Here is a 26531-nt window from a genome sequence, read left to right as displayed (position 1 = left end):
TGTGTGGGTGCAACCGGTTGTGAAAACAACATTATTAGATAATTTGTATTATTATTATTATGTCTCCATACAGTCCGGTGTTTGACGACATGCCCATCAAAGGCCTGCGGTATCTTTCCCAGTCCACTGACTCCCTCAACAGAACAAACCAGGTCACAGAGTCCATGGAATCGCTCACTGATGAAGGTCAGTACACACAAAAGAAAACCAAGGGAATAATGAGAGTTTTAACAGAATCTGTACATTACTATAACACTAACACTGATTGTTGTGTATTGTCATATTACAGTAATGTTGTGTATCTCCAATTTCAAAAATTGCCAGTCAATGTGAAAATATGACATAATGAGTAAAGATGAGATTTAAGCCTCTTACCTACAAGTTACAGTCTCTCACTATAAATTAAAAAAGTAATGTCGTAACAAAATATGTTCAGAGTTTTGTAAAACATGCAAAATCTCATACAAAATGTGCCACAACCTTCAAATTGTAAGTGCAAGCTGTGTTGTGGTGCAGGGACAGAGATGATGGACGGGCAGCTGATGGGGGAGTTCGAGGCAGAGGCCAAGGACCTGGAAGCTGACTCGTGGAGTTTAGGTGTGGAGCAGCAGTACCTGCAGCAGCTGGACAAAGAGCTGGTGAAGAGACAGGATGTCATCTACGGTACACCTGATCACCACACCTGACACTCACTGCAATGACTTTGATTCAACAAAACATGTTCTTGAATTGATCTTAAGAAGTTAATGGAAAAATGAACGACAGTCTTCAGAGGAAGCTTAGTCTCAGCTTGGTTTCTTACTCTTTTTTGTAAACTAGAAAGGAAACAATTAGAAACATTTGTTCAGAATGGATTATTTTTAGTTGGTGGTAATTTAAAGCAGAGAAAAATCTTGAGAAATGGAACAATGCCTCTTAGCCAAAGGTCAGCAGTATAAAATAAGAATTTGGTCACTATTATGTCACCTGAGTGTCTGAATTGTTTATTCCAAGTATGTCGTCATTTGGTTTTTTGGTAGACCCACTTTCCCTCAGCATGCCTTGATGACTTTCACTTCAGTTTGTTTTGGTTGCATCTACAAGTCTCAATAGCCTGTTGAGGCTACAGATTTGCCTCATTTAAATATGCTTTCAGATACATCCTGTTTGCTTTGAAAACTTGAGATGTCTCTAGCTTTTGATTAGAATCAACTTGTGGAAAATAAATGTGAATATAAATATTCTGAAAGGCACATCGCTGTCTACATAAGGTAAACAGTGACAAAAATCCTGTCATGAATTCTATGAAACTCTCTGTAGACCTTTGAGACAGAATTATGTAGATGCAAAAATTCATGGACGGGTATAACAACTGCTAAAGCACAAGCACAATGGCATTTAAATATCTGACTTTAGTATCACTTCCTGTATATCCTGCAGAGCTGATGCAGACTGAGATGCATCACATTCGGACGTTACGCATCATGTCAGAAGTCTACAGTAAAGGCCTGCAGAAGGAGGTGCAGCTGGAGCTACAGACAGTGGAGAGGCTGTTCCCAGCTCTAGATGAGCTCCTGGAGATCCACACGCAGCACCTCCTCCGCCTCCTGGAGAGGAAGAGGGAGAGCCAGCTGGAGGGGGGAAGCTTTGATGGAGCATTCATTATCAACAGGATCGGAGACATCCTGGTCAGCCAGGTCAGAGCAGAGAAGGGCTGGTGTGATAGGGATGCAGGTTCTAATATGATCATACCACATGCTGACCTATATTTTTCTTTTTAAAGGGATTTTAAATGAGTTAGTCTTCACAGAAGTCTTGAGTCTGCAAATATTCACTATTTTATATGAACAGAGCATTTGTCTGAAAAGCAAAATGTGTGGATTAGAAACATATTCTATGAACTATCCACATTTTTTTGATAGTTTTTGTAAAATTTCAGAACAGCTGTAAAAGGTTTTTTATTTGTCCTCAACTGTGGGATATGTGTGGATCCTTAGCTAATGCTAATATTTTGCTGCACAATAACACCTCTAATGTAAATATATCCTTTGTTTTAATTTCATATTGTTACAGCGTTCAATCCTCACAATTTCTCCCAGCTCACAGTTACAGTTTTGAAACTGAACAACTGAGTTTAAATTAGAAATAGAAATTAGAGCCTTACTACATCTAATTAAAGTATCAGATTTGTAGTTTTTTTTTTCTTTCTCTGCTGCACCTGTGGTTGTTTTGTGTATTCATGCCTGTCAAATCCTGCTCTAGTTCTCAGGATCCAATGGTGAAAGCATGAAGAGAATTTATGGAAGATTCTGCAGTCGCCATAATGAAGCCGTCAACTTCTACAAGGACCTCCTGAACAAAGACAAACGCTTTAAGGCCTTTATCAAAGTAAGGCCTTCATTTCAGCCCTTGCACATGTGTTTATCATGTATATATCCTGCAGAAGTGTTTCTCTGTGGAGAGGTCCCCTCTCATGCTTTTGTGTTGCCCTGCATTTTTACTGCTTTTTTGCTGAAAATATATTTTTCTTGAAAATGTCTGGTTTCCCAGACACTATTGTTTTTTGTTGAATAGAGTGCAATCTGTTGTATTAACTAGGGAGCCAGGCCTTGTTCTGTCTCTCTTTTATTTTGTTTTTGAGTCTGTTGCATCTACGCTACATTTCAATCAGTGCATGTATTGGAAACATTTGTATATAGACCATATAACCCTTGAGAATTTCTTTTTCTGATTATAGAGGTTTCAATTCTTCCAGACTCATGTCACTGTCATATCCATAATCACAGTAAACACCTTCTCAAGTGTCATTACTGTGTTGTTCTACAGAAAATGAGTTTTAAGGTTTCCCACTGGTTATTTGAAACCTTGATTTGTTTTGAGCCACCTGTTGTGTGGGCACATTTTACTAAAGCACTTGTTGTTTATTCTTCCAGAAAAAGATGAGTAGCAGCATTGTGCGGAGGCTTGGTATCCCAGAATGCATCTTGCTGGTGACCCAGAGGATAACAAAATACCCGGTGCTGATTCAGAGAATGCTGCAGCACACTAAAGGTCAGCCTCTTCTCAGTGGTCAGCCATGCTTTTACTGTTTCTACATAATATGAATTGGCAAAACTGTGCAATCTAATGCAATCCAATACAACAGCTCTGCCATAAAGTCTACTTTTACAAAGCTCATACATTTCCAGTTTTTGTTTACATTGTCAGAAAGGTGATAATTATACTTTATTTTTATTATTGAGGTCATTGTTGGTGGTGGTGGTGGTGTACTGGGGTGCATTATATTGAATGGTGTTCCTAATATTTTATCCACTCCATTAACATACATCAGGGGGACAAAATATTAGGAAAACTTTTCAATATAATGCGCTCTGGTACACCACCACCACCCACTACAACCTCAATAATAAACATGAGGTATAATTATCACCTTTCTTACAATGTAAACAAAAACTGAAAGTGCATAAGCTTCTTAAATGTAGAATTTATGTCAGAGCTGTATTGGATTGCATTAGATTGCACAGGTGTACCTAATGAAGTGTTCGGTGTGTGTATTCAGATGCATTATAAAAAAACAAGTAGGAAGTTATTTTCCAATTGTCTCTTTGATTTTTTTCTACTTTGTAGTTTCTATTAATGACATTCAAGTTATGAGTCAGATTAGTTTCTGATTAAATTATTTCTACCCCTCGATGCAGAGGGTGAGAATGAATATAAAGTGACTGATTTGAAGGCAGTAAGAGAAAATCTCATATTCAGTCGTAAGTTTGAGTTTTTCTTGAACTTGAAACTCTCTGCTAGTGGGTTGTGTTAATTATACTTGCATCCAAAGGATTTTCCCATAAACAAGTGACAGAAAATAAGACAGAATAAGGCCAACCACTGCATTGGTATCAAGAAAATAGTGCTGGCTTATAGATCATTAGAGAAACAAGTTGACTTGCAGTCCAAACGATGTCTAGAGATTTTGCAAGATGGCTTTCTTAGGTAAGTAAAGTTTTAAGACCTGTTGAGATGCATGCTTTTGCACTGCACTGAAATGTGCGTTTGTCAAATCCATTAAGTGTTAAGGTAAACCTAATCTGAAGCATTAAGTTGTAGAAATAAATACATGTCCAAAAATAAAATCAAATATAATGTCCACATCCGAACAATTCTGAGACAGTTTTTCGGTATGACGGCACATATTCCTGACATTCTTCATCCTGAAAATAGACAAATTTATCTAAGCGTGCTAAAATATAAGTATCTCATATAATAGGTAATCAATTTTCAGTATGGTTTTAATTTCACTTCTTCCTATATAACCCAGACTACTTCAGTAGTAATGCCGCAAAGCAACGCAAACCAAAGTGTCACTTGTAGAAAACACTGAAAAGTTCAGTTTCTCACAGATTGTTTCAAATATTTAGGGGAAAATAAAACACATGTTCAACAGGTGTTTTTAGGACAATAGATCAAGTATACTTTGAGCAGCTGAAGTATTTCACACCATATTTATATCTGATTTAAGGCAGCTCTCGTCAGTTGGCCTCCCACTGTGTACATTCTCTCTAATCCCTCCCCAAAGCCTGTTTATAGTTCTATGTGGGATGGCGGAGCTTCGATTTAATCCCCAAGGTGCTTTAAGAAGACTCTCTCCTGCCAACTGATATATACCAAGTGGAAATAACACAGTACACTCACAGTTAGCGATAGTATTTTGGTGCTTAAGAGCACTGAAGTACAACAACCACAGGAGAAAATATTCCACTTTGGGGAAAAAAAATTAAATATCAAGTTCAGACTCAAGTGCCCAATATACAAGACATGTACAGTATAATCAGACACATATTGTATGTCTGTGTGCAGACCTACAAGCCGCTGGTGATATGAATCCTTTCAAGGCTTCTCTAAATTAATTCAAATGAAAAGAAGTCCCACTGTTGGGAATCCAGGGCTGCTGATGTGCGTCTGACTCTGACCTTTGACCTGGTTTTCGTCTTATTTGATTTAACAGTAAAGCTTTTACATGTTCAGTTTATGTTTATACCAGAAGAGATGGATAGTTACTATGAGCAGCGATAGCCACTGTTGTGCAATAAACCTACAAAAATTTTAGGTCAAACGGAAATAGACTGCATTTTTTTATCTGCTACCGCAGACATATCTGCTCTGTTAATCACTTATCCTGTGTTCTCCTTTGAGAAAAAATCAGAAACCCAAAAAGAGAAATTTCTATTTTTTTATATATAAATTTCTCTATTTCTGTATATTTTTTATATTTTTTGGTTTCATGATGGCGCCCCCTGCTGGAATATCAATACTGTCTAGGTTTTGGAGACCTCATTTCGATACAGCTGATCAAATCCTTAATAAAGAAATTATGTGGCGTTCTATCATAAGCAGAGCAGACGGTCACACCGAGCCTGACAGCATCCTGCCACACAACACAAGAGCCACAGATTGAACAACAACCCGCATTAGCTTTCCTGCTAAAGTCTCCTCCTTACTTAACTTACAAACATGAACACTCATCTTGTCCTGCACTTTAGCTTGTTGATCGAGCCACCAAACAAACATTCAACAGGAAAAACTTCACCACTAATGTCAGTTAGCAGGCTAGATAGTTAGCAAGTGGCTGAGACAAAATTAGCATTTCCCTAAAAATCTTCTCTTTCTTTTATTGATACAAAAATTTTAACAATTTATTCAAAATGTGTTGCCATTACTTTAAACTAAATTACTTTAACCTACATTGACAAAAAATCAATTGCAGTACTAGCTATACTGTTTGATTAACAAGTGAGAGGTATAGTGCAGCTTCAGATCAGTTAAAGAAACACTAGGTTGGTCAGGAGTTTCTATTCAGATTTCTCTTCATCTTCAGTGAATTTGTGCCTTCTCACTGCCTGAGTACATTTAAAACAATCTGCCATTCAACAAGCAATAAAAGGTTAAATATTTTTTCTGACCAAAGCCAAAAAACTGAAATCAGTAACACAGGTGTTAATCAGTGTGAATTCTCAAGCAAATTACAGCAAATCCCATTAAGATAAGTTTAAATGGACCTTTTTAGAGAAAGGGAAAGTCATATTTGAGCTATTGTGAAAAGAACATGTATTCAGAATAACTACTGCAATTAACCTAAAGAGCAGGAATAGTTGTGTGTGACAGTGTGGCCGGTGTTGCATACAAATGACTTGAACAGTGAAATGTCAAGTAAATGAATACTGTATGTTTTTGAGATGTATAATCTTGCCCTTTTCTCAAGATGGAGGAATGTGGGTGAGGTAAACAAACATGAAATATTTTGGTGATCACAAGTGGAAGTGCAATCCTAGTACAACTCAGTTGTTATAGCTTTAAATTGTGTTAAATAATGTATGCCTTTTTTCAGTTTCAAATTATACAGTGTAAGGAAAAAAAATGGACAGATGGAAAAACCTGAATAAATGAATGGAGAAAGGTAACGCATGCTTCTACAGAGCATGAGGGGTCACTGAAGGGTTTGATGATCATGAAAATTATGTGAATCATAAGCTGTGACCTTCAAAGTCACCAGATCTCACTTAGTTAAATAAATGAGGGCATGTCTTTTGGAAGAACGGTGTGAGTCCTTGAAGAATCTATGACAAGGAGCACTGAAGCTGTTCTGGAGGCTAAAACACTTTAGTTTTGTTAGTTTTTCTTTTAATATCTCACCCATCTGTATGGCAAAGTGAAAGAGGCAAAACTCAACACACATAAAACTTTATAGAGGTTTGCGCGTCCAACCTCACCAACTGAAACCATGAAAACCACCCTCTGCAATGGCACTCGCATTAAAAGATACTTTGATTGAACAGCACAGTTAAATGCCATAATGGGCACCAAAATTTCACTACACCTTCTGCTGTGCATAAACACCTCCTCAGCTGTGCCACTCTACCCATCTGGTCCAAGTGTGTTAGTTTGGAGCCTTGAAATTACCAAATGGACTTGCCCAATAATAATGGCTTTCACTTACATTCATGCCTCTGCTGGTTTTGCACGTGCAGGAAAATACAAATAAAAAAAGAGTCTTTTGTGAATGCAACACTGCTGCCCTTCTAACCTTTCTCTCGTCACATGTCAAACACAGAGGGCGAGGAAGATTACGACGACCTGACAGAGGCTGTGCGGCTTGTGAAGGAGGTGATTGCGGCGGTCGATGCCAAGGTGAACGAGCACGACAAGAAGCGGCGTCTGAAGGAATTTCACAGCCGCATGGACAGCAAGTCCATCATGATGATGAAGAGTGGTCAGATCTTTGCTAGGGAGGATCTGCTAAGGAGGAGGCTGATCCATGACGGAGTGCTGCAGCTAAAGAACAGCCAGGGGAGACTAAAAGGTGAAGAGATGCTTTACTGCCCTCTGACTGATCTCATTTACTCTTATGAAAATTTGGAAATGTGCTAAATGTATTTTAACTTTTCACTCATCCAACCCCATGTCTGTTGTTCTTTTAGATGTCCATGCTTTGCTCCTATCGGACGTCTTCGTCTTCCTCCAAGAGAAGGACCAGAAATATGCCTTCGCCATGCTGGTAGGATCATGCTGTCCCCTCAGTCCCCCTCTCTCCCGGTTTCTTTATGTCTCTCTCTCGCTCTGTTCTTCACTCTCCCTCCCTCCCTCCTTCCTTCTGCTGTTCCCTGCATGTTCCCTCCATCCCTCCAGTAATAAAGATCTCATGAGCACTGCCAGAGATGTTGTTGTCATATTTTCCTATCCCACTGTTGTTGCTGTTAGCATTAGCTGCCCTGCTTAGCTATCCCATTGTGTAATATTGCCTGCCTGTAGGTAGCTAGCGAACTGTACCTAATAAAGCTGTTCTGGCCCCTGGCATCTAACTCAACTGTGATAAATCATATAGGTTTGAGTAGTTTTTTCCATGTTTATAGGACTCAGTTTCATGGCATGGCACGCACACACACACACACCAACACACACAGTTTGGGGAATGAAAACAGAGGCGGATTGTGGGATAATAATCACATCCATCATTAAAAAAGGCTTGGCATGTCTGAGTTGATGTTGTTTACATTAAAGAGAGGAATAACATGTGGTTCTAAATGGATGACGGCCATGCGAACCAAGCTGAGTTTTGGGCAGAAAAAGCTTCAGTTCTGAGGATCACCTTACCTGACACGCCAGATGGTTTCTTACACAGAACCATCTGAGAAGTCATCCTTGGAAACTGTTTGGAAAAGGACAGGCACTTTTAAAAAAAAAAATACTTGGCAGTTGATTGGATAAACCATCTGTCTATCACGTCTTAAATTGCGAGGCAGCTGGATTCGTGAGATCACAGGAGAATCCTCATAGGACGCTGATTGGTCCGAACCAACGATTGTTCGGACACAAGCGCATAACTTGAAGCCTGATAAGATGGATTCTCGTGTGATGTCATGATCTCACGAATCCAGCTGCCTCGCAAGGTAAGGGATCACCATCAGGACACACAGCCAGTAGCGGCGAGGTCAGAGGTCACAGCAACTGGACAGACCATATTTCTGTGAAACTAATATGACGAACAGAACAATGACTTGATTTTGTTGTTTGCTTACAGCACAGTCACAATAGGAAGACAGACTTGGAAAAAATTTGAATATCTTTTAGACCTCAGACAAGAGATTGCAGGAAAAACATTGTGGTTGCAATTTCAGAGTTTCACTGGATAAAGCAGATATGAAACAGTGGTTTGTGGTGTTTGCAGCCTTAACGATACAAAGCTGCTGAGGCTGTAGAAGTCAGCTAACTCCCATGTGGATGATAACATTAACCAGAATCTGATTTTGTCTTCTTCTTTCCCTTCATTCCACATCTTTCTCATTCCTCCCTTTCCCTCACCCATCTCCTCACTCCTCATGTAATCTTGCACTCGCATCTGCCCCTTTTATTATTCCCCTGCTTTCCCTCTCCCTTTCTCATGATCTTTACTTATCCACTCTCTCCTCCTCCTCCCGTAATCATCCTTCTCTTCCTCTCTCATTGTCTTTCTCTTCTGCTTCACCCTTCTTCCTGACCTGCGCATCCTCTACCATTTGTCTTCCCTCCTCCCCTCTCCTCCTTGACCCTCCCACTATCATCCTTTTTGCCTCGCCTTTCATTCCCCTCCCTTGTCGCTTCCATCAATCCCTTCCCTCCCCTCCTCTTCTCCCTGTAGGACCAGCGCTCCACAGTCCTCTCCCTCCAGAAGCTGATTGTTCGGGAGGTCGCTAACGAAGAGCGGGGCCTCTTCCTCATCACGGCAGGCATCGAGAAACCGGAGATGATGGAGGTCCTGGCCAGCTCGAAGGACGAACGTAACACCTGGATGCAGCTCATCCAGGAAGCCATGCAGTCCATGTAAGTATGGTTTATTTTTTTGCTTAATTATGTGTTTTTAGTTGCTGGAGGGACTCTACAAAGCACCAATTTTTTTTTATTTAAATCCCACATTCAAAATAACTAATCTTACAGAACCTTTAGCTGTCAGGAGACACTTTTTCAGAGCAATATTTGCCTCTGCTTGTAAGCCTGTCTCCTCAAACCTCACCCCCTGACCTAACCTGCACCATTTACTCTCACCCCTAACCTCTATTTCAGCATAGACTCAGCCTTCTCAGTGCTTTACCTTCAGGGCTGCCCTCTTAGAGTTCACCTACGGTATATCTAGGTTGTAACCCAGGAGTTAGACCCAGCCCAGTCCTTTAGATAGTAATATACGGTAAGCTGTGACAGAGCACTGCGCTGTCAGGGGGATTAGCACTTCCCTACCTGGGATGGGATGTACTCAGGGACAGTCTAATGCTGGATTGGCTTCAAGGGCAGCTCACTATAAGCAGAGGATTATTCAACTGCAGCCAGCGGGAAGGAGAGAGATTTAGTACTCGGCCTCTCTCTCTCTCTCTCTCTCTCTCTCTCTCTCTCTCTCTCTCTCTCTCTCTGCCTCTCTCTCTCTCTCTCTCTCTCTCTCTGCTCTGTCTGACTTCTGTCAAAATAAAAAAAAATTGAGATCAAGCCATTGACAGGAACGGAACAAAACGTTTTCTACTGATGCTCCAGCTGTCCACCAAAAACATCATATACATCAAATATCTACCTTAGTGTAGTCAGTGGGTACAGGACAACATTAATACTTTCAGTGTTAGGGTTTGTAAAACCTGTAGAGTTAAAGTGGTATTGATGTTGTACATGATGATTGGTTGTAGACAGGGCTGAGCAAAGTATCAATGAATTTTATATTTTAGTTTTTTTAAGTAACTGTCTAGTCTATAAATGCCAGAAAACAGTGAAAATGCTTTAAAATGACATCTTCAGATAGATTATTTATCTGAGCAACAGTCCAAAACCCAAAGCTTTTCAGTAAATCTTCATATTTTACAAGCTTAAACCACAAAATATTTGTGCATTTTTCGCTGATAAGTGACTTTAGTAATTAATAAATTATCAAGATCTTGGCGGTTAATTTTTGTGTCACTAAATCATTAATCATCCAATTGTTTCAGCAATGGTTGAAGATATTGATGATATTTTATCCTGTATTATTTACTAAATGTAATACATCATCTTTGTTTTTATGGGTTTTTTTTTCTTGGTTGGACAGGGAGAAGGATGAGGATGAAGGGATCCCCAGTGAAACAGAGGATGACAAGAGACAACTGGAGACTAAAGCCAAAGAGATGAGAGGTGAGAGACATTTTTACTGTGTGTGTAAGAGAAAGAGCAGCGATAAGTCCAACTACCACAAAATATTTTTTTTCAATATTCACATGCAGTGTTTTTCATTTTCTCTCGTGTCCTTTCTGTCTGTTTCCCTTACTGTCTTCCTCCTTTAATGTCTCCTGTCTCTGTTGGTCAGATCTGTTGAGACAGAAGGATACAGAGATCATGTCTCTTCTGGAGGAGAAGGTGCGGCTCTTCAGGGGAATGTGGGAGGGCTTGAACTCAGGCGAGGAGGCCTGCCGTCAGGTTGAGCCTTTCTTCAGGTCAGCCTGCAGCCTGGAGCCACCCAGGGGGGCGTCCATCATGAAGGATGCCCTGCAGGAAGGTAAGCCAGAGAAAGAGAGGGCTTATAATGTATGTGATGTGCGTTTTTCATCTGTCATTCTTAACATGTACCAGAGAACTGAAGAGAATGTAGGTAGAGGAGAGGCAGACAGATGTACCCAACTCAGTTTCCATCCTGCTAGTCTGTGGTGACATATCAGAGCTTGACTTTTTGAAATGTTGTCATTTCCGACTACTCCCACAATTGTCACAAGAGCTGTACCACACATAAGATATAAGGTACCTGTTGTGGTTGTATTCACATTTGTTGGAATATTACTGATAGAATTTTCTTGTTCTATGAAAGCATGAAATATTTTAGACGACATTCACAACACTAAGGTCCATTGCCTTGTAAATGTACCTTGTTTTTCACAGTGCCATCAATGGGGGACATTAAACTAAACCACCTAAACGAGCTGTATTTGGAATCTTTGTGTATAAAGCTTTTTCACAAGGAGTCATTTTGACTTGTTAAGGTGGACCTAAATGTTATTGATAGCTCTATTACATTTAAGTATCCCAGAAAGCCATAGCATGCAAAATAGCAGGATGCTGCTCCTGAACACCCAAACTGGACCGAACCTCATTTATGTTATTAATTACACTCGCCCAGATAAGAACACACCTAATAGTTCACGTATTTGGAGACTTTTGAAAAGTAATTGGCTTGGAAGCTGTATGTCAACAGACCTGAAGAGAGCAAAAGTTTGAGGGACAGAGTCTTTGTGTTTTTGGTTGATTTAAAGAGAGTGTACAGAAAACATAAAGGGAGTCAGAGTGTGTTTTTAGAATTTTATTCCAGCTCTGTCTGGTGCTTTTGCAGCCCTGTTCATCAAATGTGTATGAGAATAAAGCAGCACAAACCGAGAGAGATACTGTATATTGTGACAAAGAGAGAGAAAAAAGGGGAGAGAGAGACATAAAGCACACCACATTCTCTGCACAATAAGTTAACTCAAAATTTGAACATACTTTCTAATGGCTTATAGACATTTTTTGTTGTCTGAAAAATAATTCAGTATTTCAAGCTGGTGTTTGTAGTATTCTTAAGCCGCAGTATATTGTCTTCTTGAGTCATAAAAATTAATTTCACTTGGTTCCAGAGCCATTTGAGGTGTTTTATTTCTCTGATTGTTTTATTTATTGGGTTTGTTTTAGATTGTGAAAGAAGTGGAATGATTTTTCATTTTCTACCTCATTTCATCATATAACGAATAAAAATAAAGAATAAAAATAAATATGTGCTGGAAACAAGTAAAATTATCTCAAGTTATTGGAAGAGAAAAACAAGACTTTTAGTCAGAACACTTTTTTTTTTTTTTTTTTTTTTTTACATTTTATCATTTTCTGGTCTGGTACATAGAAACTATTTTTGACTGAAGAAGGTGCAGAAAATCAGCACTGCACATTGTTGTCACATACATTGCAGTATTGTGTAATTATATTAACACCACTTTTTGGTAGATTAGATTTAGCCATTTTCTTCAGTGCTATTCAGTCAGAGCTATGAGCTACAGGACATCAGGACATGTAGGGAAGACTGAGAAAATACATAGAGATGCAGCTAGCTCTTATTGATTCCTGAGTACTGCTGCAGGCAGTGAGTGTTCCAAGAAAAGGTCTAGTCGGTCACAAAATACTGGGAATCATAGTTTGCAGGTTTAGTAATTGACATTCAGTGAAGAATTATTGCAGCTCTAGTGCAGGCTGGATGTATTGAGGAAAACTTCCATAATGGTGTTCACTTTTGAAACTAACACAAAAGATTTAGCCACACTATTACAGAATGTATTTTTCACCTCTTCCTTTTATAGCCTTGGGCAAAAATTGTCCTCATTTGATATATGAATTGGCAACAGTAATGTAATTTCTTCTGCTGAGGTTATTGTGTTTTAGTCTGAGTTTACATCCACCAGCTACAGCTGTATTTCTCCTTATTTTCACTGGAAAGGTCACAGTGCTGCCTAGTCTATCTACATAGTGCATGTGGCTACCAGTGCTGTAGAGGTCTGTAGAGTTCATATAATGTTAGATGGTAAAGATATTTAAACTTAAGCTCTGTGGTTCAAACAGATTGTCAATAGTTGCTAAGCAACAGCAGCAGGTTGAAAGCAGAGGTGACTGGTAGGATTCGTGAGTGCAGAGCTGAACTGTAACACAGTTAGCCAGGATAATTCTCTTACTGACCTGCACATTGATGTTTGCCTCTCTGTGTGTACGTGTGTGTGTGTGTGACAGTGGAAACGTTACAGGCGCTGGTGAACGGCAGCCTGGGTGGTGCGATGGCCAGCGTCCAAGAGGGAGGAGGAGCGGGGCCCGTGTGTTTGCCCCGTCGGGCTGAGACCTTCGGAGGCTTCGACAGTCACCAGATGCACAGCAGTAAGAGTAAGTGTCTGCTGCTCTGGGTTCTTGTTGATGTTGTTTATGGAGAGATGGCGCCTGTAACATTCAAAGACACTGAGCCCCTACCTGCTGGTCCAGACAACTACAAGTAAAATCACTTTTTCATCCTAAAACAGACTTTTTATGGTCACATAACAGAAGGTACCACACCCTGCACCTCCCACAATGCCCCTGTTCAGTGCATAGATAGAACATTTTAGGTAAGGACTTGGACAGCCGAGCTGATGCTTCCTGAGGGAGACGTGACCCGGGGCAATACGTCTGAACTGGAGGCTTGTATGCTCATAGAGGCATTCTGTTGATAGTGTGGCAGATATTGAGCCATAAGAGGTCCAGACCTCTACATCAGTAGCAGGACCTCCAGAACTGATGTAAAAAAAATAGCATTATAGAACATTTTTATCAGTGTAGTATTTGTAACATTGACATGACATTATAAACACTAACTAGTATGAGTTTTGAGTAGTTGAAGAATCAACTAAACTACATCAGACAGTTTAAATTGGGTTAAAAAGTTAAAGGATGGCTTAGCAGGAGTGAAGTGGTGTGTGTGTGTGTGTGTGTGGAAGAGGAAGGAAATGCAAGTGCAAAGGAAAACAAAACATAAATAATAGTAATATAAATAAATGAATACAAAAACAGGTTTCCATTATTCCAGATGAGGTACCACATTTATCAACAAAAACAGTAAAAAAAAAACAAAAAAACTTTTAAGTCAGCAGTTCTTTATAAGTTGATCTCTGCAGGCAGCTTCAGCAGCAACAGCAGCTGCTGTGATTAATTTAAGCAGTTGAAAAGCTACAGGTGGATGTTGTTCAGTTGATGAACACATCACTTGTTTTGCGGGGATCAGTCCTGTGACTTTATGGCTACGGGACATTTAGTCTCCCCAAACAAAAGCTTTTTGTCTGCCAGCTGATGGGGAACATTAATGTGGTCTATGAATAACTTGCTCATCTTATTTGTAAGTCTGTTGTGTTTTTCACTGAACTGAAGAGCTGAGAGTAAATTTTGTAGAATTTTACAAACGCATTACTATCATCAGCATGCATAAAATTCATAACATTAGATCCTTTTAACCTGGAGGTGTGATTTTTACCAGTTAATCTATCCATTATGTAAAAACAAAAAACACATTTTCTCTGAAGACCTCATTGATTTTTGTTCTTGTGGGTGGTAGCTGACCTGGTGATGAACAACTGGAGGCTGCAGCCCTCACACCTCTTGACTGATCACTGTAGCTGATGCGAACCAACAATTGTAACCCCGCCTCTCAAAAAATAATTTAAACATTAGAAGAAGGCGTTAATCTGTACCCCCAAATCTACCTGCCTCTCAGACTCTTATCTATTATCTGCTTGGCTACTTTTGATACTAATCAGAGTTCAGCAAAGTTTCCCATCTGGTCTCATAATATAAATTGACACCTGTTGACAGATTTCAGTTACTGTATGTCTGCAAAAGAGCAGAACTGAAAATACCACTTACTGATGAAATTCTTATTATATCATTATCTTTATCACTGTGCACTAAACATTAAATGTCACAGTTTTCAATATGTGGCAGTATTATAAGACTGTACATTTTCCATATCATTGTGCCCCTGTTCTCATATTCTCTGTTCTTGAACACAGATTCTTTGCTGCCTCTTTCATTTCCTCTCTTGTGGTTTTCCCCTTCATGTCAGGTGGAGACAAAGACGAGAGTGAGGATCCGACGGGTGATCTGCGCAGGACGGAGTCCGACAGTGTTTTAAAGAAGGTCAGTATCTCAGCAGCCAATTATTCTTGACTCAGAGGCTGCTACGCCCCCATACTTCAATGAGAACCTGAGGCTATGTGTGGGGGTGCATTTGTCCTCCAACATTAACAATACCATTAAGATTAATTTAGCAGCTTCTCTCCCTCTAGCAAATTAGCCTCTTGACTCTTCATGCCAGGTCCCGTTGCTAATGGCGACCATCCGTTGCATAAGAATTCAATAGCGGATAAAAATGATCGGGCCGCCTTTTGGTGCTGCTATTGTAGTTCTGCACTGGATGCCAGCCTTTGCAGTCATCGATCCTGTACCCAGCAGCTAGACTCCACATAATTGTTTCTTGAATGTTTTAGTAGAGCAGAGGTGCTGTAATATGCTGTAAAAGCATAAGCGTGTTTTTTTTTGTCTTTAAACCAACTAGATAACATTTCATTCCTTCTAAATTAAACTAACTGAACAATAGAGTAGCACTTGATGAACATTTCATCCTGGGCATGAAGCCAAACTTCAGAGGTGAGAGAGAGCAGTAAAAGAAGGAAGTGGGTGCAGAAATCAGGATGATCATTAAATATACAGTACACAGCTTATTTAAGCATTCAGTATTCTACTATATTCACATTAGTTTTATAGTTTTCTTGTAAACTTTGTTTGACATGTTTAACCCATAAGCTGCGGGAGTGTTGTGTTGCTGTACCGGTCTTACATAATCAGTTCCAGATTCGTACAGTACACCCACATGTGCACACCCACTCACACAGCCACTGTACACACACACACACACACACACACAGTAACATACATGCAGAGACGCACTAGCAGGTGTGCGCATGTGTTCTGATTGCACAGTACTTAGTGTGTGTTTGTGTGCAGGGAGGAAACGCCAACCTGCTGCTGCTGCTGAAGAGGAACAGTGAGGTAACAGACTGACTTCCTGTCACTAATTCAATTACAGCTGCTGTTTACATGGAAACTGTCTCAGCTCTGTGTTAACATCATTGCTACCAGCATTATGGCTTTATCTGTAATAACAGCAGTAGCAGGGTAGGAGTAGTCTTGTAGATGTTGGTATTTGCGCTATTAGATGTTAGTAGCATTACTCAAAACACGTTAATAAAGAATAAAAACCCAAAAAATGCTCAAACTGATAGCAAAAGCTGCAGAAGCCAGGAGTACAATGTAGACTATAAAACCACATAAATGCCACAGTTATATTCTAAAAACCACCCATAACACTTTGTGAATAGCTGAAAAACAGCAGAGGTAAATGCAGCATTAAATTGATGTGATTTCTGTCATTAAAGCAACTAAAACGCTTTACAGAGCAACTTTCAGCCCATTGTTTTCTGGCCCACAACTGAGCTGTTTTGGTTAATTTGACTGTCATTATAGCATTGTTTTCAGCCACAGCTGGCAGCTGTTTTCAGACAAAAGAGCTGTAAAAACAAACTGTCTGTTATCAACTTATTAAGAAGTTCTGTATGTCTGATTTGCATAAACTGGTCAAACATAGTTCCAGTTAACTGAACTAAATATAAGGTATAAGTAAGAATATTAAACAGCTACCTGCATGAGATGCTGGTGCTGTACCATTTGGTGATTTATTTTCCCATATTTCTTGTACAGACTGCTATGGATGCCATGCTATATCTCTATTCAATGCCACAGCACTTTCTGCAGATGTGCTGTATTATAAATGCTTTTTTGTGCAGTTCCCAGGGAACATTAATTGGAGCATTTTGTGTCCTAGTTAACATTTGTGGCAGCTGAAAGCTCTGTGTTCTTGCCTTTTTTTTCAGTCTTTGAATAGAGAAAAGGTCACATCACTGTAAACTCAAGTTTTATGGTTTAATGTTGCTTTTGTCTAAGTTTGTGTAAGAGTCTACTGATAAATTCATGTTACATGAAATCTGATGATAGTGCCTATTAAAAGAAAAAGGCACATTTAAAGAGAAGCACTACCTCCATCCACTGTGTGCTTTAACAAGGGAAGTCAAGTGCAGCGATAAGCAAGGCAACAACAAACAGACTGTTTGTCCAGTAGAGTCCAGTATGTTTTGAGGTTATATGATGATCAGTGGTCTCTCTTTTCCAACAGCAGGTCCTGAACAGTGTCTCCAATCTGCATCTCCTGCTCAGCACTCTACAGGTAAGATGGCCTCCACACAATACATCCATGTGCTCCAGATCAGAGTTGAAATGATGCAACTTTGTGAAACTTAGAACTTCTTGTTTGAAACCAAAAGGGGAAAAATATGAAATGAGATACTCTGTACTGCAGTGTGAACATAGCCAAACAGACAGACAAAAGAATATCTTGAAGACAAGGCCAAATAACACACAACACCAAGAGCGATGTGTCTGAGCTGTGGCTCTGCTTCTGTCTGTCCCAGGCAGTGGTGGTTCAGCAGGACAGTTTCATAGAGGACCAGCGGCAGGCCCTGAACGAGCGCTCGTCCTCCTGCACGTCTTTATCACGACCGTCTTCGCGGCCCAGTTCTCTGATTGAACAGGAGAAGCAGCGCAGCCTGGAGAAGCAGCGGCAAGAACTGGCATCCCTGCAGAGACAGCAGTCAGCTCATGCTGAGGAGAGGAGGAGAAGGGAGAAGGAGTGGGAGTTCAGAGAACAGCAGCTGGCTGAAAAGGAGGTGCTGGTGCACATACAGGTATCGTTGCATCATTTTTTACCAGTTCTGTCTATTAAGAATGTCTTTCTATGAAAGACAATTTTGATATAATTCCTTACCAACCTTGAGGGGTGATTTTACAGTAATTTACCTTGTACTGTATTTAACCTGATAAATAACAATGTAGCCTTGTGCAGGAAACCTTCAAATATAAACCTTCAAATATACACCTCTGACTGGAAAGCCCTTAAAAATATGTTCACATATTTTTAAGTGTCTCAAAAAAATACTTTTCTGACATTTCTGTGTGCTGTAATCATTCCTCCTGTTCATATTGGTGTGATGGGGGACAAACTCCACAGTCCTAGTCCTGTATATTCCAAAGTTAATGAGTCTTCAGCAGTAAGTTAAATCAAGTGAGTTACATTTACAGTCTGTTTAGCACAGAATTCCCACAAAAACCCATGTTGGACACCTGACTATTGTTTTAAGATAGGTTCACAATTTTTCCAGTCTGTCTTTTAAGTTTACTTTCCCAAAGATCGAAGCTGTAAGGTCAAATTAAAACTGAGGATGCAAAGAAATAGCAGTAGTGTCAGAGAGAGGTCACTTACTGGCTAAAGATTTAGTTTAAAGATAGTTTACTAAGCTTAAATAGGGTGTATAGCTTGAGAGGATGGTTTGCAATTTGCTGAAAAGCAAAAGGCAGACACCGTCTAGGCTACAGTCTCTGTTTAGTTGTTGATTTTCATAAAAAGAGGCTCACTAATAGTATAGACAGACATGTGAGCTGACACTAAATTATTCACCCAACACTGGTGAAGTCTGGACTGCCTAGTTCCTCTTTTTTTGTGTGTTCTTTTCTTGACATGGGAAACTTGTTTTCAACCAGAGATATTAAGGAACAGCTACCACAGTAGAAATGATCCGGCAAAGTTTCTGACAGTAGAAACATTTCTATTCACAGTACAGCATAAATCACCATATCGCTCAATACTATTTCTAGTTTACTTATCTTTAAATATCGAACAGAAATCGCAGTCCCAATGGTCTGAACACACTCATTGTGCACAATATTAACGATGATGATTGTATCATTGTGTATTGTAACATTTCAATAAATCAATCAATGTACCTGCCAACCACTGCAGGAGGAGGAAATATCAAAACAGCACATGGAGCTGGAGGAGGAGAAGCAGGAGCTGCAGAGCAGGAAGGAGGAGTACCAGAAAGACTTGGAGAGGCTCAGAGACGCCCAGAGGAAACTGGAGAGGGACAGGGAGGCTGTGCAGCGGCAGCTCGACAAGATGGAGGAGCTCCGTCTGGCTGAGGTGAGCGGGGACGCCTTAAAAATCATAACAGTGATAAAAATGATAACATGCTGTGACACTCACTGAGCTGCGAGGGAATCAGTGTTTCGCTCAATGACTCTTCAGTAGGAGTGATGTTTATGGATGCTTACGTCGGGTGCTTGAACCTGGGTGCTCTTGAAAGTGAATTTTAAAAAGCTCTTTGCGGCGTAGTAACTTGCAAACAATGCTTCATTGTACTCCAAACAGCAGAATTATACTTACAGGTTTTTATGCCACCAGCTGTATATGCAGATAAACTTTTTTTCATGTTAGACTCTTTACTGGAAATATCTTAAATTCAAGGCTAGCTTTTACAACATCTGTGCTATTACATCTGTCTGACCTCCCTCCTTTACTTTCAGCGGACTCCCTCCACGACGTCTGATGAGTTCCCCGGCAGCTCCCAGTCTCTGGAGCTGGACCCGCTGGAGCTCTCCTCCTCCTCTTCCTCCTCCCTTCCGAGGATGCAGCCCCAGAAGTCAAAGCCTAAAGGGAAAGGCCTCAATCCCTTTACCTCATCTTCCACTAACCCCAACCTGAAGGGCAGTGAAGCTAACAACCAGATCTCAAAGAGCCTGCTGCAGCTGGCCAAGAACAAGAACAAAGACAGCAAGGAGAAGAAGAAGAAGAAGGGCAAAGGAGGGAGCACACAAACTGCAGGTAGAGCATGGTGAAGGGTAGGGGTGGACGGATTTACATTTAGTTTAATTATTCACTGCCACACAGTGAGTCAGCAGGTTGGGGTTTAGTATTTTTTTTTTTTTTTTAGTCAAGGACACATAAGATCAGAGGCATGACATTTGAAGGAGCGATCTGATAGGTAGATATGTGGATGGAAGATATAAATGAATGAATATAAGAGGGGGATAGAAAAAGATTAAGTGATCTTTAAAGCTGTGGTGCAGGACTTTTACATATAAATGAAAGTCCGTTACAAGCCCTTGCCAAAAGAGTTCACACAATGCTGATTAAGACTATCACCGCCGGGTAAATCTCTCTGTATCTCACAGCGAGTTTTTAATCTGGTGTCTGGTATGACATTCCTGCACTGGCACATCAGTAGTGATGCCTTTTACATCAACAAGCAATGATTGGTTTCCTCTCAGATTTGCCGGGGAAATCACGTCATGTTGGGGCATCCCGACCCATACTGACATACTGGCTATGCTGTCTCTCCTGTGGATAAAAGCTGTAGTCATTTTAGCTCTAGAGCTGTTAATATGCCACGAGCAAGTAACCATTTAGATTCCAAATATGTGGTCAGTTTATCCAAATATCGGCTATTTGGAAATTTGCTCTGACGTTTTCGTAACTGTGAGGAGCCGCTGGCCGCAGGACCGGCTCACGCATGTATTCATAGAACTGGAGTTACATCCAGGTAACTACTGTTTACTCTCACTGCCAGAAGGGGGAGACAGAAGTCCTGCAGGTGTTACTGCTTTTAAAAAATGCTAGTTTATCAATTTGAATACAGGATTCACTTTTAAGCACAAATCCTTGCAGCTGTGGGCAATGAACATGTCATGTTTTAGGTTGTTCTACATCAGGACCAAATGTTTTTTTTTTCTGAACCAGCCAGATAAAACTCATGAAATCATTACTGAATTTTCAGTGAAACCATCTTTATCCTCAGAAGACACAGAGAGAGATATCACTAATCATAGTCTTGTTATTAAATGACACTGGCCCTCATCTTCAACAATATATTATTTGGCTTATTATGGTTGTGCACTCCAGTGATGTACGTATTTTAAAGAAATGTAGCCTATGAGTGCCAGTTTGCGTCGTAACGCTTCTTTATTTCTGCCACAGTTTACTCTGCTGTAGCTTCACTCTTCGCTGTGCAGCCGTCTCAGCTGGGTCTTAACACATTTTCTTGAGTCCTGTGACTCTGAAGCCTCATAGTTATAGTTCATTAAAAGTGAAGCTCATTTGAACTGTTTTACATACTGTTAGGTAGTGAAATCTATAACAACGTAACATGTTTTATAAACTCATCATATGTACTATATGTAAATCCAAATTTACAAAGCAACTAGTTACTATAGCTGACAACTAAATGTAGTGGAGGAAAAAGTCAAATATTTCCCTCTGAACTGTTGTCCAGTAGAAGTACAAAGTTACTGTATATAATACAGGATGTACAAATATGATTTGATACTGACATGAAATGTATAGATGTTCCCTCTGCTCACGATGAAGCTTTTGTCAATTCTTCAGAGGATCTCAACGGTGGCACCATCCAGTCTGATTCTGCTCACTAAACCCGCTTAGAAAATAAATGTTACAACGAATCAGCAATCTCTTCTTACAGTGACGCTGACTCTTCTCTCCTCTCTCTCTCCTGCCAGACCCCCCGCACCTCCCAGAGCCTCCTCTGGATGGAGAGATCTTCTTCTGCTGAGAGAAGTGGCTCCTCTACTCTCCTCCTCTCTAACCCATCACGCCGCTCTGACATCCAGAGGACTGTGTTACTGCCAAGTAGTAACACAATAAAAAAGACTTTTAGCTAGATGATCGTAACGTAGAGCGATTTAACATTACATGCAAGAAAAATGACAAAAAAAAATGTATGTTCAGTTCAAAATATCACCACTGCTTTTAGTTTTCTGGAAAATAGATTTTCAGTGGCTCTGTTTTGGTGTGCAAGTAGGCATGCTTGCACTTCATAAAAATTGGGAATGTTGAATGACGGTGCACTCTGGGGTATTCACTGTCCAAAAACAATGTTTCCTTTTCCAAAGATGTGGTTAGAATTTCTTCATTTTGAAGAATCTTACATTTCTGACAGCTCAGTATCAAATTGAAAGCATTTCACAGCGGATTGCCTCACAGGCTCTACTAAGTATGTCACGGGCTTCACTGCCTCTCTGTCTCCATGTTTGTTATGGCCCCAACTAGCTCCCTTTTCAGCAGTCTGTCCCACACAAACAGACTGTTTCAACCAGAAATATGTTAATTTACAGATGCAGTGTCCTGCCCATGTGACCACACACACACACACACACACACACACACACACACACACACACACACACATATATCCAAACGCTACTTTGAAACAGATACAAATGTCAACAAGCTCCATGTGGCACTGGAAACTCCTCACTCGGAAGCATTTTCATTGACAATTAATAGAAGAATGAAACCACAAAAGAAAATCTGCCAAAGCAGAAGTGTCCTATTAACATTTCCTAATCAAAAAAGTCAAGTGTTGTCAGTTTTTGTTCCAGCGTTTCAATCCAAAACGCTACTGCACATATTCACATCAGAATAAATCATAGCCAGACATTCCTTCACTCACCATTTGAAAAGCAGATGTGATTATGTCCACTAATTTAGTCTCCAGTTTGTAAGCAAAATGGAACTGGCACATGATAAGTTCAGTAATCTTGTGTAACGACTTGCCATCAATCATGTTTCTTGGCTATGTTTTAAATTTATCTGAATTATGGATATCTCAATTTTAGAGTGAAACTCTTCAAAATGTGCGTGCCTATTTTCCAGATTCAACAGTAATGAAAAGATTGAGACATATCTGCCTGTGTCTAATGGCTCAATTCATATCCTTTAGTGTGTTTTAAAGCCTTGGCTGGATATTAGTTTGATCCTCGCTTTATCTGCCTGTCACTGGGCTTTTATGCAGCCCTCATCGTTCATCTGAGCGAGGCTTTCCTTCGTTTTTTAATTGCATGTAACTCTGCAGGTAGCATACTAATGGCTTCTGTGTAGTAAAGAGTTCAGCTTTCCCTTTCAACCTCCCTCTTTCATTTCAGATAACAGACGCGGTAAACGAACACGGCTGATGGTTTTTGGAAATGGAGGCTGTTAATTTAGGGACAAAGCAGCTGGTTAGAGAAAATGAGAAAGGACATTAACTAAAAACACCAAATAACGTTACGTGTCCCTGTTTAGATGCTTAATGACAAAACCTGCACAGCAGGTACTGCCTGAGTATCTGATTATTTCAAATTAATCAACATTCTTCAATTTTGTTAAGCACTTTGGTCGTAATGTGTTGGTGCGGTTTTTTTTCTTTGTTATCAGTGTGAGATATCAATCAAGGGGATCTTTGTTTCCAGTTTTTTAATCAAGGGCACTGACGCTCATGAAAAGCAACAATGATCCAAAGCAAGATTGTTCATGATGTGTTGAATCACATCAAAGATGCTGCGGTTCCAGATTGTTAGTGTGGCAGGTAACTTTTATATGTTTGCAGCGTGACCTGTCTTCATTTTTCAAGCCTGTGGTTTATTCCCACTAAGGCCACAACTCTACCTGCTGGACAGGTAGGAAACAAACAGAGGAAGTTAAAAAAAAAAAGCCCTTTCCTGATGAATTACAGAGCAGCGTCACTGAACTGCTTCCTTGCTGCCTCTTTTGTCTCATGTTTAAGTGCTTGTTTGTTAACTTGCCGTCTGTGTTGAGGATTTGACTTGATGTCCAGGCTGGTTTATTATAGTGTGTCTTGTAAGAGGCTTACAGAACCAGCCAATTAGTTGCTTCATGTCTTTTGTTTATGGCTTCAGTGTAATCCTGTCAAAGAAACAGAGAGGAATTTGCTTTTTTTCTCTCTATTGCTTTAGGTGTGTTTTGACCACTAGGGAGCACTGCACCTATGACTAAATTAATTCACTCCCTCACACAACAACAACTAGAAAGTATGAAACTATTTTTTAATTTCCTTTTTAAAATATATATATATATATATATATATATATATATATATTATCCCTGCTGTGAAAAATTGAGTTTTTTCTCAGCAGGTCATTGCCGTACAGAGATAATGTGATGAGCGTGGGTTCTCATACTCTGTGACATTTTCCCCACGGCATTTGTAATTGACTGCAGAAACAAATAAGTTGTCAGAGACTGTAATTGGTTATTCAGTGAAACCAGTCGGCAGCAGCAGCTTTAATATGGAAAAAACGGTTTGAGGGAGCGACAGGGCAGAACCACAAACCTCTCTCTGTAAGGGACAATCAGCAGACGCGAGTCAAGAAAATGAACTCCCTTCCCGATCATGATAGGCCTGTCCACATGACGAGTGTGTCCATCAGGTGAACCCTGCGTAGCCTTAAATCTTAACGATGAAATGCACTAGAGTAGAACCCAGCATCTTCTCAGGAGAGAGGGAAGAGCTTTTATACCTCTGCTTTCAAACGAAGGAAATGTTTGTATCATGAAAATGGTACAGGATTGTTTCATTCTCAATTATGTAAAAAAAAAAGGGCAAAGACAAATGTGTAAATATGATTTATGTATAAAACAAATCAAATGTAAAAAAAATAATTGTTTCTTTTGTGATTTATTGCAGCATTTTGTAATAATGTTTTATTTATGTTTTATTCTCACCCATTGGGTGACGAACAATGTAAAGTCATATTTCTCTCATAATAAAAAAAAATCATAATGGACATTTTGTGTGTTCTTGCTCTCGCCGTGTTTCTCAAACAAGCTGCTGCACAAATTACCTGCAACATGACAAAGTTCATGACATGATGGATTCATCATGAATATAATAAAATGTGTTTTTTTTTTCATATTCACCACACCTATATCGATAAATGGTGGAATATGGTTACAGTAGAGTTGTGAGTTTGAAAGACAAAAAAATGGAAATGACATTGAATTAAATTTGAAATATATAAACTTCAGTTTTCTGTTTTGGAAAATCAGGAACAGTTAATAATTTAAATACTTCATATAAAAGCATTTTGTATGACCTCCACAGGTGGTTCTCTCTTAAAATGATTACTGTTTCCTTAGTAATCGCATCCAAGCGTTGGATACAATGAATGATGGGTAGTGTTAATCAGGTGTGCATGAAGATGTGATGCATCCATGACGAGATCCGTGAAGACCTGCTATTGGCTGAAATAGTGGTTGAACAAGGGTACTGTGGGTAGACATGATTGTAGTCCTTATTTTCCAACATTTAAGGGTCACTGCAGTCTGCACAGAGGACTTTATTCAAAACTTCTATGTGCTGCTTTTTACTAAGAATTTTTGGACTCATGTCAAAGTTTTGAAACATTTTTGAGACCATTTCTTAGAAGTTTTATCCATACTGGTTCTGTTAACAAAACAGAAGCAGCAATATGAAGGCTTTTTTCATGACAGTTGATATTGTGCTTCATTAGTGCATAGATCCGTATTCCCAACAAAGTTACTGCCAATAAAATGACCTCAAAACCAAAAAAAAAAAGGAATTTTCCTTGAGGTTCCTCCTATTCCCTCTGTTCTGCTCTGTGTTTTGATCCTGTTGAGCACATTTCATCTCAGACACTTTATCACAACAAAAACAATTCTTCCCTTTTTCGTTTTCGGAGGCAATTAAATTGCTATCACTAAATTCTAGTCATGGTTTGATTTCCTGTTTCCATTAGTCATGTTACTTCTGTTTGAGCACCGCCACCAGAGGAAAAACTGACAACGATCTTGATGGATTGACAGCCGTGCAGGCGCACAGCAGCATTTGTACCTCCTGATAAATAAAGAAGCAGCTGCTTTAATCTCTCCATGGTCTCTATGTTGCAGACAGCGCTCTGTCTGCTTGGCCCTGCAGTGTTCTGCCTCTGGGAACCTTGACTGTGAAGAATCATTGTTTTTTTTTTTTTTTCCTAACTGTACGATCTTGTACATACACTACCTGTTTCATCACCATCCCATCTCTCCCCATTTCTCCCTAGATCCAACTCACCGATCGAACCACAGGATCTCTCTCCTGCAATTTCTGAAAAAAATTCTCTATCCTGTTCTTTCCACATCCGACACAGTATAAACCGCAGAGACAAAACATCAGCTTATAACCACAAACAGGAAGTCAGTACCTTGATGTGGTCAGTTCTGTTTGTAAGAGGAAACACTAGAAGTTCTCCCAAATCTTTTTAGATTGTTCCTATCAAACCAGAGTTGTGTAGCAGGAAGTTTGTTGGTGAGCTACAACTAGAGGGTTTCATCTACTTTTGGTTGTCATGGTGACGGGAATGCCAAGGAACATGAGGCAAACTGCTGCAGCAAAACGATATGTCTGAGACATGGTAAGAGGTACAGAGCTGAAATGAAATCACGACTATATCATTTTTTCCAAATAAAAAATGTCAGCATATTGTAGAGGAATAAAAGACTGCTACGTTTGAGTCTGTAAAGACTGAGTGATTCATGACAAACTGTTCATGGTACATTCTTTGATTTATTAATCATCTGTCTTAGATGAGATAAGTTTGATATTGTTTAACTAATTATCATATTTTAATTGACTAAATCTGTCTGATAGTTATAATGCAGCTCTAAGTTGAAGTATGATGGATACAGTGACAGTGAGTGACAGTCCCCCAGTCGTCAACTTCATGAAAGCATCAGCACTTCCCTCCAGACT

The 26531-nt window shown here is 39.7% G+C and overlaps 1 protein-coding gene across 9 annotated transcripts in view; it reads left to right on the top strand.

Moving 5' to 3' along the window:
- The window catches only part of LOC122995206 (A-kinase anchor protein 13), a 110545-nt gene extending 85978 nt beyond the window's left edge, over positions 1-24567 (top strand). For 4 of the 9 annotated variants that reach the window (XM_044370928.1, XM_044370779.1, XM_044370531.1 and 1 more), the window contains 18 exons: positions 74-186; positions 517-663; positions 1420-1676; positions 2242-2367; positions 2913-3030; positions 7082-7330; positions 7449-7525; positions 9146-9327; positions 10568-10650; positions 10823-11011; positions 13252-13398; positions 15104-15177; positions 16045-16089; positions 17270-17320; positions 17565-17837; positions 18947-19129; positions 19513-19810; positions 21502-24567. In XM_044370928.1, the coding sequence (XP_044226863.1) occupies positions 74-186; positions 517-663; positions 1420-1676; positions 2242-2367; positions 2913-3030; positions 7082-7330; positions 7449-7525; positions 9146-9327; positions 10568-10650; positions 10823-11011; positions 13252-13398; positions 15104-15177; positions 16045-16089; positions 17270-17320; positions 17565-17837; positions 18947-19129; positions 19513-19810; positions 21502-21554 (2665 nt within the window). In that variant the 3' untranslated portion in view covers positions 21555-24567. The remainder of the gene's footprint in view (positions 1-73; positions 187-516; positions 664-1419; positions 1677-2241; positions 2368-2912; positions 3031-7081; positions 7331-7448; positions 7526-9145; positions 9328-10567; positions 10651-10822; positions 11012-13251; positions 13399-15103; positions 15178-16044; positions 16090-17269; positions 17321-17564; positions 17838-18946; positions 19130-19512; positions 19811-21501) is intronic. The other 5 variants (XM_044370855.1, XM_044370368.1, XM_044370457.1 and 2 more) reach the window with 4 other exon arrangements.
- Positions 24568-26531: the final 1964 nt, after the last annotated feature.

Source organism: Thunnus albacares, chromosome 1 (assembly GCF_914725855.1).
Source record: "Thunnus albacares chromosome 1, fThuAlb1.1, whole genome shotgun sequence".
Taxonomy (NCBI): domain Eukaryota; kingdom Metazoa; phylum Chordata; class Actinopteri; order Scombriformes; family Scombridae; genus Thunnus; species Thunnus albacares.
This window is presented reverse-complemented; position numbering and strand designations above follow the sequence as displayed.